Source organism: Dipodomys merriami, unplaced genomic scaffold (genome assembly GCF_024711535.1).
Source record: "Dipodomys merriami isolate MVZ:Mamm:240054 unplaced genomic scaffold, mDipMer1.0.p SCAF_1, whole genome shotgun sequence".
Classification (NCBI taxonomy): Eukaryota; Metazoa; Chordata; class Mammalia; order Rodentia; family Heteromyidae; genus Dipodomys; species Dipodomys merriami.
In genome coordinates, this window is record NW_027202270.1 from 54,374,289 (window position 1) to 54,386,916 (window position 12,628).

The 12,628-nt window shown below is 36.0% G+C and overlaps 1 protein-coding gene and 2 pseudogenes across 1 annotated transcript in view; all 3 read left to right on the top strand.

Moving 5' to 3' along the window:
• Positions 1 to 12,628, top strand: part of Pla2r1 (phospholipase A2 receptor 1) — a 116,588-nt gene that overhangs the window by 83,335 nt on the left and 20,625 nt on the right. Inside the window, 3 exon segments of the mRNA XM_070022392.1 lie at positions 679 to 743; positions 1,447 to 1,550; positions 4,468 to 4,607. Coding sequence (XP_069878493.1) covers positions 679 to 743; positions 1,447 to 1,550; positions 4,468 to 4,607 — 309 coding nt within the window.
• LOC138809667 (cTAGE family member 2-like) lies at positions 7,818 to 10,442 on the top strand (annotated as a pseudogene).
• LOC138826955 (melanoma inhibitory activity protein 2-like) lies at positions 10,511 to 11,381 on the top strand (annotated as a pseudogene).

Consider the following 12,628-nt stretch of genomic DNA (forward strand, 5'->3'; position numbering starts at 1 on the left):
CTATTCATGTAGATGTAACATCTACAGTGAGCTTCTCTAAATCAAGAAGAGAATAAGCCACTAATTTCTCTAGTAAGAAAATGAATCCATCTTCTATTTCACATTATTATATTACTTTTCCCCCCTGTTTCTGGGCCTTTAACTCAGAGCTTGGACACTGTTGGTTAGATTTTTCACTCAAGGTTGTGCTCTACCACTAGAGCTACAGTTCTATTTGTTTTATTTTTATTTTTTGGTGCTTAATTACAGATAAGAGTCTCACAAACTTTCCTGCCCAAGCTGACTTTGAACTGTGATGCTCAGATTTCAGCCTCCTGAGTAGCTAGGATTACTGGCATGAATCAGCAATACTAGTTTATTATACTCCCTGTAATTCATTTGTATGAAGTTAGAAATTTTATTTTCCATGTTGAATGAAACTAATTATTTTCAATATTTTACAACAATTTTCTTTCATAGAAAGAGTTATCTCATGAGGAGATAATATTTTAGAATAATGAAGTTCCTGAGTTCCTCAAGATACCAGATCTTAGTTACTCTTCCTTAGATAATTGGGTAAAATGCTAAACACTAGAAAGCTATTAGCAGCAACTCCATTCATCTTAATAGAGGAGAAAAAAAAGCAAACAAGAAGAATAAATGCTGATGTTTTATTTCTTCCTTTCTTTCTTTTAATAGCTATCAAAGTTTGGTGTGAATTGGTGGATTGGATTCCAAGAAGAGCAAGCCAATGATGAAATTCAGTATGAATGTAGATTAATTTGCATTTAATTTTACTTGATAAATTTTTGTTTGTTTGGTTGGTTGTTTTTTTGGCGGGGAGTCCGGTCGTGGGGCCTGAACTCTGGGCCTGGGCGCTGTCCCTCAGCTCTTCAGCTCAAGGCTAGCAAGCTACCACTTGAGCCATAGCACCACTTCTGGCTTTTTTTTTTCTGCTTATGTGGTGCTGAGGAATCAAACCCAGAGCCTCATGCATGCAAGGCAAGCACTCTACCACTGAGCCAACTTCTCATCCATTTACTTGATAAGTTTTAAGTATTGAATGACATGATTTCCTCTTAGTGATCAATTTGTTGATCATCTTTAACTTATCTTTAACTTATAAATTTGAATTCCTCTAGCCAAAACATGAGTCTTTCTAAAGTATTCCTCCATGAAATTATGACCAATCTATTCCATACACGCATCCATGCCTTCCAAAATCTTCCTCCAGTCCTATTAGCTTATTTTTATACTAAAAATACAACATAAAATCTACCTTTTCAGAAAATGCTTCCAAATACAGTACAGCATTTGTTAACTACAGGTACAATTCTGTTTATGAGTATTTTCTAAATTTAATAAACTATTTATTAGACTTTTAATCCATACCTCAGAACTTGAGAGCAGTGCTGGTGACTGAACATGCCGAGTAAAAAGACTTTGACATTTTTAATTTTCCTACAGTTGGAGAGATGGATCACCAGTAATATACCAGAACTGGGACAGAGGACAAGAGATACCTGTGAATAATCCGAGCCAGAGATGTGGCTTTATTTCTTCCATAACAGGTTACTTTATTTACTCACATTTGGGATCATAATGAAAACTATTTTTTGGAATCTTGAGTCTCCTTTAGGTATCAATTCAGTGAGAAGGTTGTTTGATTTTTTTTCTTCTCAGTTAACTGTTCAATCTCATTGATTTTAAAGGTTATGGGTGGCCATTCTTCTGTTTTAATTTCTGTTTTGAAAATAATTCATATCTGGATAATCCTTTCTAGTGAATCAAAACAGCACCAAAAATGGGCCCAATGAGACTGTTAAATCAACCTTCTTCTTTAGAAATATGCACATTTTAATTTAACTAGCATATGGTAACTGGAAATAGAACTTAACATATATGCAAACATCTGTATCAGTGAATATACAGGTGAAATAAAAATAAAATGTACAAAATAATATGGAGAAATTCAAACAAGTTAGAAGACAGCAAATGTGAAAGCATTAAAAATAATTTAGTCCAGTTTTTATTTTTGTTTTTTGAAGCCTGATAAATACTATTCTAATTTTAATGGGGGGCAGTGTTATATATACCTCCATTTTATAAATTAGCACCTTAATGAATATGAAGTTTATTTCCTCTTTCCCTCTAACCTTCATTCAATGAACTGTTCTCTTTTTTTTAATTGTTATTTTAATTCCCAGAACTCATTACTTCTAGCCCTGTGGAAAATAGCAACTGTTTTGCAAGGTGGATTTTAAAAGCACATTTAGCTCTGACGACCTGTTTGGTCACACACACACACACACACACACACACACACACACACACACACACACGTGTGCATGCACGGTTTGTTATTTATCAGTGTAGTTTTGATTGAGTTGATTGTCCACAAATACCCACATACATTTTCTAACCAAGTAAAAGATAAAGATGTTGCCTGTTTTAACAGATTCCCAAGTAGGCTGCACTCAGGTCAGGAGATGATGAATGGAAAAGCAATTCTTAGTGGGAGGGCCTCTGCAGAGTTAAGGAAAGGAAAGGGGGGGGGAACACAAAGAAAAATGTGGCTAATCAGTTTGCTTTTGCCAGCAGGTGTCACAAGAGCCTGCAAAAAGGGTTGTTTTGTGAGTCTGGGAGAATAGCAATAATCTGCATTGAAAATGGCAATCCAGCTCCTCCTTCCCAACCAACATCTTTTGGGCTCATATTTCTATAATAGAGAACTGAACTTGCCCTTGTAATTTGCATGCATTCGGCTCTGTTCTGAAATTTGTGACATGAATGCTAATGAAATGCATCCAGTAACTGTTATTCTGAAAATAAAGCTCTTCTAAATAAAAAGAGGGAAAGGCCACTGCAGGAGCTAAGGAGTTGAGGATGGATCTTATTGAACACATGCTTATGCTAAGGAGTTGAGGATGTATCTTATTGAAGACATGCTTATATATTATATTTTATGTAAGGGTCAGTATTGAGAAATGCTTTCCTTAGAAATTCCTGATTTTTATTCAAAATGCTTGAAACCAGAAGTATATCAAATTTTAGGTATTTGGATTTTGGAATCTTTACGTAAGCTTTACATAGTTAAGCATCCTTTCTCTAAGCATCTGAAATCTGAAACGTTTTGAAATCTAAAATTTTTAAGCATTGTGTCAGCACTCAGAAAAAGTTTGATTCTAGATTTTGAGATTACAGACATTCAACCTCTATTTTCTTTTATTTTAAATCATAAAGTAGATTTCATTGTACTTTATGGTTTACTAGGTGTGATATGTGATCATTTATTGTTCTAGACTCTGTTTTTTTCTGTACAGTGAAGCTGAATATTTTAAAACAAATATTACTCTATAAGGTATTTTTCTGCCCTTGTCAAATATTTATGCATTTGTAAAAAAGAATACATAATAATATTAGAATTGCTGAGTTGGCATCTTGCCCAGTTAGCTGTTGTCAAGGGGAAACTATAATTAGTAAGTTTATAGATTGAAAAGGTAAATTATGATAATAAAAAAACACAGTCCTAAAAAAGAGAGAGAGATCAATAAACAAACCCTACCAACAGTCACCATTATTTCTTTTTTTTTTAAATTTTATTTTATTTTATTTGAGAACATACTGTACAGAGGGGCTAAAATTACATGGGCAGGATAATGCATACATTTCTTACCAAGCATTGCAGCCTCCTCCTTTGTTTACCCTTCACCTCCCTTCCCAGCCTCCCCCCTCCCCCCACCCAATTATACCCCCCTTTCCCCCCCACACCGACATTGTAAAGTTGGTTTTGACATGACATTTTGTACTTCTCATTGTTGCAACAGGTCCACCTGAATCCTTAAACGACTTGTTTGTCCCATCTCCTCTACATGTTATACTGACATCAAATATAGTGAAAGCGGGGGTTACATTGTGGGGGAGGGACATACAAAGCAACAAAGAAATAATCTTATAAATGCGTTAGAAACACATGCATGAAAGAAACGAAAACATTAAAATACATATTTAAGGGTTCATTTTCCTAACATCACATTATCTGACCTTTTCCGCTTGACTCATACCTATACTAGATATTGCAAATAAGGGAAACCATGGGACCTATGCTTCTTTGGGCCTGGCTTACTTCACTTAATATAATTTTTTCCAAACCTTTCCATTTCCTAACAAATGGGGAAATGTCATTCTTTCTGATGGAGGCATAGAATTCCATTGTGTATATATACCACATTTTCTTGATCCATTCATCTACTGAGGGGCATCTGGGTTGGTTCCATATCTTAGCTATGGTAAATAATGCTGCAATAAACATAGTTGTGCTGGTAGCTTTAGTGTGGTCTTGTTTGTAAACATTTGGGTAAATGCCCAAAAGTGGGATTGCTGGATCATAGGGGAGATCTATGTGAAGTCTTTTGAGGAACCTCCATACTGCTTTCCAAAGTAGTCACCATTATTTCTAAGGCATTTCTGACCAATTTTCTCCTCCAGGGCTTTGGGGAAAGGAACATTGTTCAATGTCTATGCCTGTTATTTGTAAACGAAAAAAGGCATTAGCGGTCGAGGCAGAAGAAAATACAACAAAACAACATGGAATATGCCCCAAAGGATGGCTATACTTTAACTATAAGGTAAATTTACTTTCAAAAATGTGCCTGTTTTTCTCTTTTATAAATGCTCATTTTAGAAGGTATTTAAAAAGTAAAGGAACCTTTAAAAAAACAACAACAAAAACTATGACTTATCAACAGAACTTGGAATGTTTTTGGTCACAATTTTCAATATTTTTTAAGAAGTTTTTTCTACTTTGGAACAAGATTTTCACTTTAAAAAAAAGAAAGAAAAGAAAAGAAAAAGAAAAAGAAAAGAAATAGTGCAAGACTTACCTAGACTCTCCCTTTTCCCCCATGCACACACCCTTTATTCGCCTGCTAACAAGACTCCTAGCGTTTCACTATAAATGTTGAGTGTTAGCCATTCACAACTTGACCAATCCATATAAGATGACAGGATCAAAGGCAGCAAAGCCACAGTACACATGTATGTGTTCACCTTTACATCCTTTTGGTGTGCTTGGTATCATTGCTCAATGATAGACTGTTTTTTCTTCTGGAACTATCATTCATTTAGGTGCTATGTGTGTAAATACACGTGTGCAGTGCATGTGCACATGTATATAGGTAAATAGTCAAATGTGTGTGTCTACATTTCTGTGTGTTTAGCTTTGTCCACATATGAACTATATTTTCTCCTTCTGTGTCTTTCCTTCCTGATAGCAACCTAGGAAGAGCTCTGGTCACCTGTGAATTGATAAAGTAATAACTGAGTTCGGTCAATGTCATCTCGAACCTCATAAAGCTGAAGCTTCCATGCAGAATTGAGTTTAAGAAAAAAAGATTGCCAGTGGGGATATTGTAAACCAGATTTATTATTTCTGATACTGACTTCAATTAAGGCCTAGACTTTCCCTTCACTCCTTACGCATTATAATAAAATAACTTTATGGGCCTTTGGTGGAACTAATTAAAATGCATCTCAAATTATAATTGTTTAACTCTTAGAGAATTAAAATAACCCAGACTCTCATGTAATTTCATATGCTGAGATGATACAGCTCCTAGACCGTACACCACCAATTTTTTATTTAAGTACTCAGTTTTATTGATAGGAGCTTCTCTCCTTTGTAATCTTCCACTCTTGTTAATCTATGAAATGAAGCCACCAGGTTTTACTTTAATTTTTACTGAGCACACTCTGTATATTTGATGATTTTTATTTTAATTTTTAATTGTGCTAAATGCACACAACATAGAATTTATCATCTTAGCCATTTTGAATTATATGACTCACATTGTTGTACAACCAATCTCAAGATTCCTTTCCTCTTAAAGAACTAAAGCTCTATTATTCAATAACTTATTTAATAAGTTATTAGATAACTTATTAAAGTTATTAAATGTACTAAGTTATTTAATTGCTTTTTAAATACTAACATTGAATACAACTGTCTATTCTTCCTCCTCCACTTAATCCTCACCTCTGGCACCTCCATTTTTTTTTGTCTTTATGAATTTAATGATTTAAATGCCTCAAGTGAAATCACCCTTTTATGACTGGCACGTTTCACTTAGCTTATGTCCTCATGGGTCAGCTATAATACCACATGTAGCAGCAGCTCCTTCCTCCTTTTTTTTAAATATACACATATAAGATATTTTATTTCAAAAAGCACTAGAACATTATACAAGTTTTAAATTTACAATTTTGCAATATAAGATATCAATATATGCATTATTTGTATAATTTCATCATGAATAGAATTTGAATCAGTGGTATAAACGTGTTGCAGTCACTAAATATCAATCATCATCACAGTGAACCAAAATGCATAGTTGTTATGAAATGACAAACAACCACTAAAGGTAAACTCACAGCCAATACACCAACATAATAAATTAGTTATATAGATATTCTTTTCTTTACTGTGTCATTAAAAGTCTTGCCAGCCCCTCACCAAACATTAGAAAAGCACAGCTATGGAGACATTCTGCTGAACCAGTTCCTTCACGTACTGAAGAAAATAAAGTGACTTGGTTGCTTGTTTGTAAGTAAACTTCATAGACAAAAATTAAATTACTTGCAATGATGAAGGGAAACTATTAGGACATCTGAATATAATTAGAACTCTTTTGGGTTGAGGGTAGCTCCTTCCTTCTTGAGGCTGAATAATATGCCATTGTATGGATATACCACATTTTGTTTCTCTACTCATCCACTGGTAGAAATTTAAGTTTCTTCCACCTCTTGACAAACTGATATGCTGAGTGGTTTCATGTATATTTCTCATTTTATTGAATTCCTAAGATAAACAGAATTTTTATTCTCAGTTTTATGTAAGAGGTCTGAGGCTTTTTTATGACTTTCTTGAAAGTTCCCAGTGAATAATTCCAAGTCAAAAATCAACCTTAAGCTTCTTAATGCTGAATCTATTTGTCTTACTCTTTTTCCCTATATCTGCCACTTCGTATTAGATCTTAACATTGCTTCTAACAACAATGAAATACTATATTTCAGTAAGAATAACCAAAACACAATGTGGATCTGAAGCAATAGTACTCGTCTAAAGGTGCTGAAAAATATTTTCCCCGTTTGTAGGTTGTCTTACAACTTCCTTTATAATGCCTTTTGATAAACAAAAGTTTGTGGTTTTGATGAAGTTCAATTTATATAGTTTTTCTTTTGTTGCTTATGCTTTTGCTATTATAGCTAAGAATCCATGGAGTCTTACCATTTGGCATAGGAGTTACCCTTATATATCTTCTTAGCATTTTCTGGGTTTAGCGCCTACATTTAGATGGCTGATCCACTGCAGTTTATTCCTGCGTGACTATGGGTTTTTCTCAACTGTTAGAACAAGTGCATCCTGGAATGGTCTATAGAGAGTAGCCTCAAAGAATTGCCTATCTCTGTTCCAAATTTCTGGCACAGTTATGGGAGGAACACTGGGAGGAGTACGTAAGGAGCTCCCACTAGACAGCCTCCTAATGATCCAATCAGACGCCCAGGGGTATAAGTCTTCACATGAGGACCTTCCAAACCACAACACCTATATACATTTTTTTTTGCCTGTACACACATTTCATTGGCAAATTAGTTATATCAGGAAATAAACTGCTATAATCTGACCAAAGCCAAACTGAGGAATAGGGTTGTGTGAAGAGCCTGTGTGTCAGGCTGAGACCTGCTCCACCCACCACCCACCCCTGCAGCCAGTTCAGCAGTGGTTTGCTCTGAAACCAAGTCTGAGGGTTTTATATGGTCTGAGGTATCCAGGCCAAGCCATGGCTGCCATACCACCAGCAGCCAAGGGTGCCTCAGCCATTCTTGGGACTGGTCCTGGCAGAGTTGTGGTCACATGGCTTGAAGACAGTAGATCAGGCCAGAACCCCCAAGGCTTTCCATGGAAATTGGTGATGTATGTAGCTCTTGTGTTAATCGTTATTCTCTTGCTTATGTGGAACAAGACCATACTAAAGCTACCAGTACAACTGTGTTTATTGCAACATTATTTACAATAGCTAAGACATGGTACCAAACCAGATGCCCCTCAGTAGATGAATGGATCAAGAAAATGTGGTATATATACACAATGGAATTATCAGAAAGAATGACATTGCCCCATTTGTTAGGAAATGGAAAGACTTGAAAAAAATTATATTAAGTGAAGTAAGCCAGGCCCAAAGAAACATAGGTCCCATGATTTCCCTTATTTGCAATAACTAGTATATGTCTGAATCAAGCAGAAAAGGTCAGATAAGTTGATGTTAGGGAAATGAACCCTAAGATATGTATTCAAATGTTTTTTTTCTTTCATGAGATTGTTTCTAACACATTTATAAGATTATTTCTTTGTTGCTTTGTATGTCCCTCCCCCATGGTATAACCCCTGCTTTCACTGTTTTTGATGTCGGTATAATTTGTGTAGGGGAAGGGAAAAAAACAAATAGTTTAAATAGGGATACAGGTGGACCATTGCAACAATGAGATGTACAAGTCGTTATGTCGAAAATGAACTTTACAACTTTGGTGGGGGGTGGGAGGAAGGTTAGGTTGGGGGGGAAGATGGGAAGGGATGGGAAGGGGAAACAAAGGAGGAGGCTACAATGCTTGATAAGAAATGTACTCATTATCTTGCCCATGTATTTTCACAATAAAAAAAGAAGTTTTCCTTGGGTTAGAAGCTGGCTTTCTATGAGAAGAGAAAAGCAGCTTGCTCTATGGTACTCTGGACTCATTGAAGAAAATTGTGAACTACTTAAAAAAGTGAGCCTTTTTCAGAAAGTGTGTGAAGGCTTAGAGTCATCTACAAAGGCTGCCATCTTTGAGGGGGAGCCCAAAGTTTGAAGACAAACTTTGAGTGGGCTGGGCTCAAATCTGAACTTGAGAACAAAATATCCTTCCTAGAAAAAGAGCTGTGAGGTGAGAAATCTAAACATTCTCAACAAGATGAACTGCTGACAGATATTTCAAAATAGATACAGTCCTTAGAAGATAATCACAATCCTTCAAGTCACAAGTAGTTGAAGCCAAAGCAACCTTCCGATTACTTCAAATCATTGAAGCCTGTCTTAAGGAAGCAATAGCTAATGCTGCGAATGAAAATTCCCAACTTCAGGAAAACCAGTAACAGCCTTTACAAGAAACTGAGGTATGGAAAGAACAAATGAATGAACTTGATAAACAGAAAAGAGCATTTAAAAACTTCAAAGTCCAGGCAGAACAAGTTCTAAGGGATAAAGAAAATAACATAAAGTCTCTGACCAAATGATTCTTTAAAATGAAAAGATGGCTGCAGGTCTTAAAGAAGACATGACAGATGGTGGCAGTTTGGAATTGGGATTGAAGGTTGAACTAGGAAATAGTGTTCTTTCCCATCTTCCCCCCATTACCCAATCCTCCTCCCCCCGCCACCAAAGTTGTAAAGTTCATTTTTGACATAACGACTTGTACATCTCATTGTTGCAATGGTCTACCTGTATCCCTATTTAAACGATTTGTTTTTTGCCCTTCCCCTACACAAATTATACTGACATCAAATACAGTGAAAGCAGGGGTTATACCGTGGGGGAGGGACATACAAAGCAACAAAGAAATAATCTTATAAATATGTTAGAAACAATCTCATGAAAGAAAAAAAAAACATTTGAATACATATCTTAGGGTTTATTTCCCTAACATCAACTTATCTGACCTTTTCTGCTTGATTCAGCCATAAAAGCTTTGAAGAAACTGATTTATGCTATTAAATTAAATGCTTCTTTAAAAACCTTAGGAGGAAGAAACCAAATTTGCATTCATTTGTCTGATGTAGCTAAAACAAAGGAAGATCCTACAAGGTATATTAGACATCTCCAGACTGAACAAGCAAGCATCTTTGCGATCAGCAATTGCACTGATTGAGAGTGAGAATTGGAAACTTCAGCAGAAATTCAAAGTAGTGACTGAACTATACCACGAAAATGTAAGGACACTCTATAGGAAATTAATGGCAGGAAAAAAAATTACAGGTTAGAGACAAAGGAGAAATTTTCCAAAGTAGATGAAAAGATCATGTATGCAGCTGAAGAGCTTGACACCTATCTAAAATGAGCCAGAGATCTTGAAGAAGAATTGAAGAGACTCATTTATTTTTATCAAGAGCAAATTATTCCCTTTGAGAAAAAAACACAGGATAATTGGTTGGCAGCTTTGGTTGCTGAGAGAAATCTCAGTCATTTAAGGAATGAAAATGCTCGCAACAAAAATTAACTAAAACAGAGTTTAAATTTGAACTTTCAAGAAAAGATCAGTATGTACTTGATGTTCCAAATACAGCATTTGGCAGAGAGCATTCCCCATATGGTCACTCACCAATGGGTCTAATTTCATCTGAGACAAGAGTGTTGCTCTGTCCTCCAACTTATTGAGAGTTTCTGTTTAGACTCTCAAATAGGCCCAGAAGGCCCAGATAACCCTCTGGACCATCAGATTAGCAATGAAAGAGAAGAATCAAGTTATAAAGCATTCGCTGATACTCATAAATCACCTTTTGACACTGGGTCCCTGTCCTCTGCTTGAAGACTGGATTGCTCTAACATACTCTGCTGCAGCTCTGCCTCCACAAAGGCAAGACAGGTGTGACTCTAATTCTGGGAAACTATCTGGACTGGAAGAACTCAGAAGTTTCAACGTGTCTTTACCCAAATGGGATAAAGGAGATAAGCCAGTGTCTTCAGATATGGAATCTATTAGAAATATAAAATATTATCTTAGTAATTCAAATGCGCCGGGTTCCTTCCTTCCTGTTGAAAGTGAAGCAGCTCGCTCTTTGTTCCTCCTGCCCAATAGCTATTGTGTCTAATGGATTCAAGGAGCCAGGAGCCCTGGGTTCCATCTGCTTCCTCTAAGAAACATGTACAGAGCTTCTCAAAATTATTTTCCACCTAGAGATTTCCCTGGTCCACCACATCCTCCATTCCCAGTGGGAAACATCTACTAGCCAATGGCTTTTCCTTATCATCTCCTGCCCAGGAGCTGGAATTTTCCTTCCTGACTTCACATTCTGAAAGTAGAAGCTAATTCCCCTCAAGGTTATTCCGCCTTCAAAGGAACCTGCTACTGAACCTCCAGAACCACAAGAAACTGGAAAAATTTTTTATTTTTGGGGTCCGGTCGTGGGGCCTGAACTTTGGGCCTGGGTGCTGTCCCTCAGCTCTTCAGCTCAAGGCTAGTGCTCTACCACTTGAGCCACAGCGCCACTTCCGGCTTTTTTCTTTTTGCTTATGTGGTGCTGAGGAATCGAACCCAGGACCTCATGCATGCAAGGCAAGCGTGTTACCACTGAGCCACCTTCCCAGCCCCAAGAAACTGGAAATATTTTTCATCACTCTTTAAGAGCAATTTTGACTTTGTTCTCATTTGCTGTTTAAGTAACTAGAGCTACTTAAGTGATTACACTATTACTTAAATGATTATACTGTTACTCAAAACTTAATGGAATATAAATTTTGGAATAGTATTTTGTAAATAAACATTATTTAAATATGAAAAAGATAAGATTATAACAATATACTATATAACATTAGATGAATGCTGCCCCCCCCATAATCTTATATTGTGTTCACTCTTTTTGTTGGCTGTGGATAAGTGTAACTGAAACTGAAAATATTGAAGTCATGGGTAAGAGAGGACTACTATGGTTTACCAGATGATTCTAAAGTTGCTAACAGGAGAACTGAAGGTCCAGAAAGAATGGTTAATAACGTGACAGAAGAAAATCTAGGAGATAACAATGTTAGGCCGTATCGTGAAATTCTGAATTAGGACAATATTGAGGGATATCCCATTAAACTTCCGATTTGTCAACTTCCTGGGACTGTTTGTTATTCAAAAGAACTTACAGATTGAGAATTTTTAAAATTCATCCAGAAATTAAGCATTTTTACCAATGTCTTATAAATAATTTTGTCCATGTTTGCTAATGTCTTTTAACAATTTAAAAGAAGATTGACAAGGGGAAATCATCTAAAATGCTTATTCCAGCAAAACTGTAATAGGAAGAAATTCTAAGTGTGGTGTATGTCTATGTGTTACTCCAAACCTGGAATAAAATTCCACCTTGCAACATATAGCTAGAGATAATCAATATTTCATTTCATGTATATTTTTTAAATACTCTTTTTCTTAAGACTTTATTCAAACCTAAAATTTTATCGATTCATTCAACTATGTTGGGTATAAGAATACAAAATAGGCACAATACTTTCAGAGCTTACGTACTAGAAGGAAATCTTTAGGAAATCAATGACAAAACAACTATGACTTAAAACTGTAGTGTACACTGCAGTTTTCTATGCTAACTTTATTCTCTTTGGCATCATATTTCTCCACTCCACAGCACCTTTTGATAAAGCTATACCATTTACCTGGACATGATAGAACCTTTCTATAATCCTAGCTACTCAGAGTAAAGGAGAAGCATCATGGTTATAGGTCAGCCCAAATAAAATTAGTGCCAGACCCCATCTGAAAAGCTATCCAAAACACTTAACAGATTACCTAGCAAGCACAAGCCCAGAGTTCAAACTCCAGTACTAAACAAAACTACCAGCTA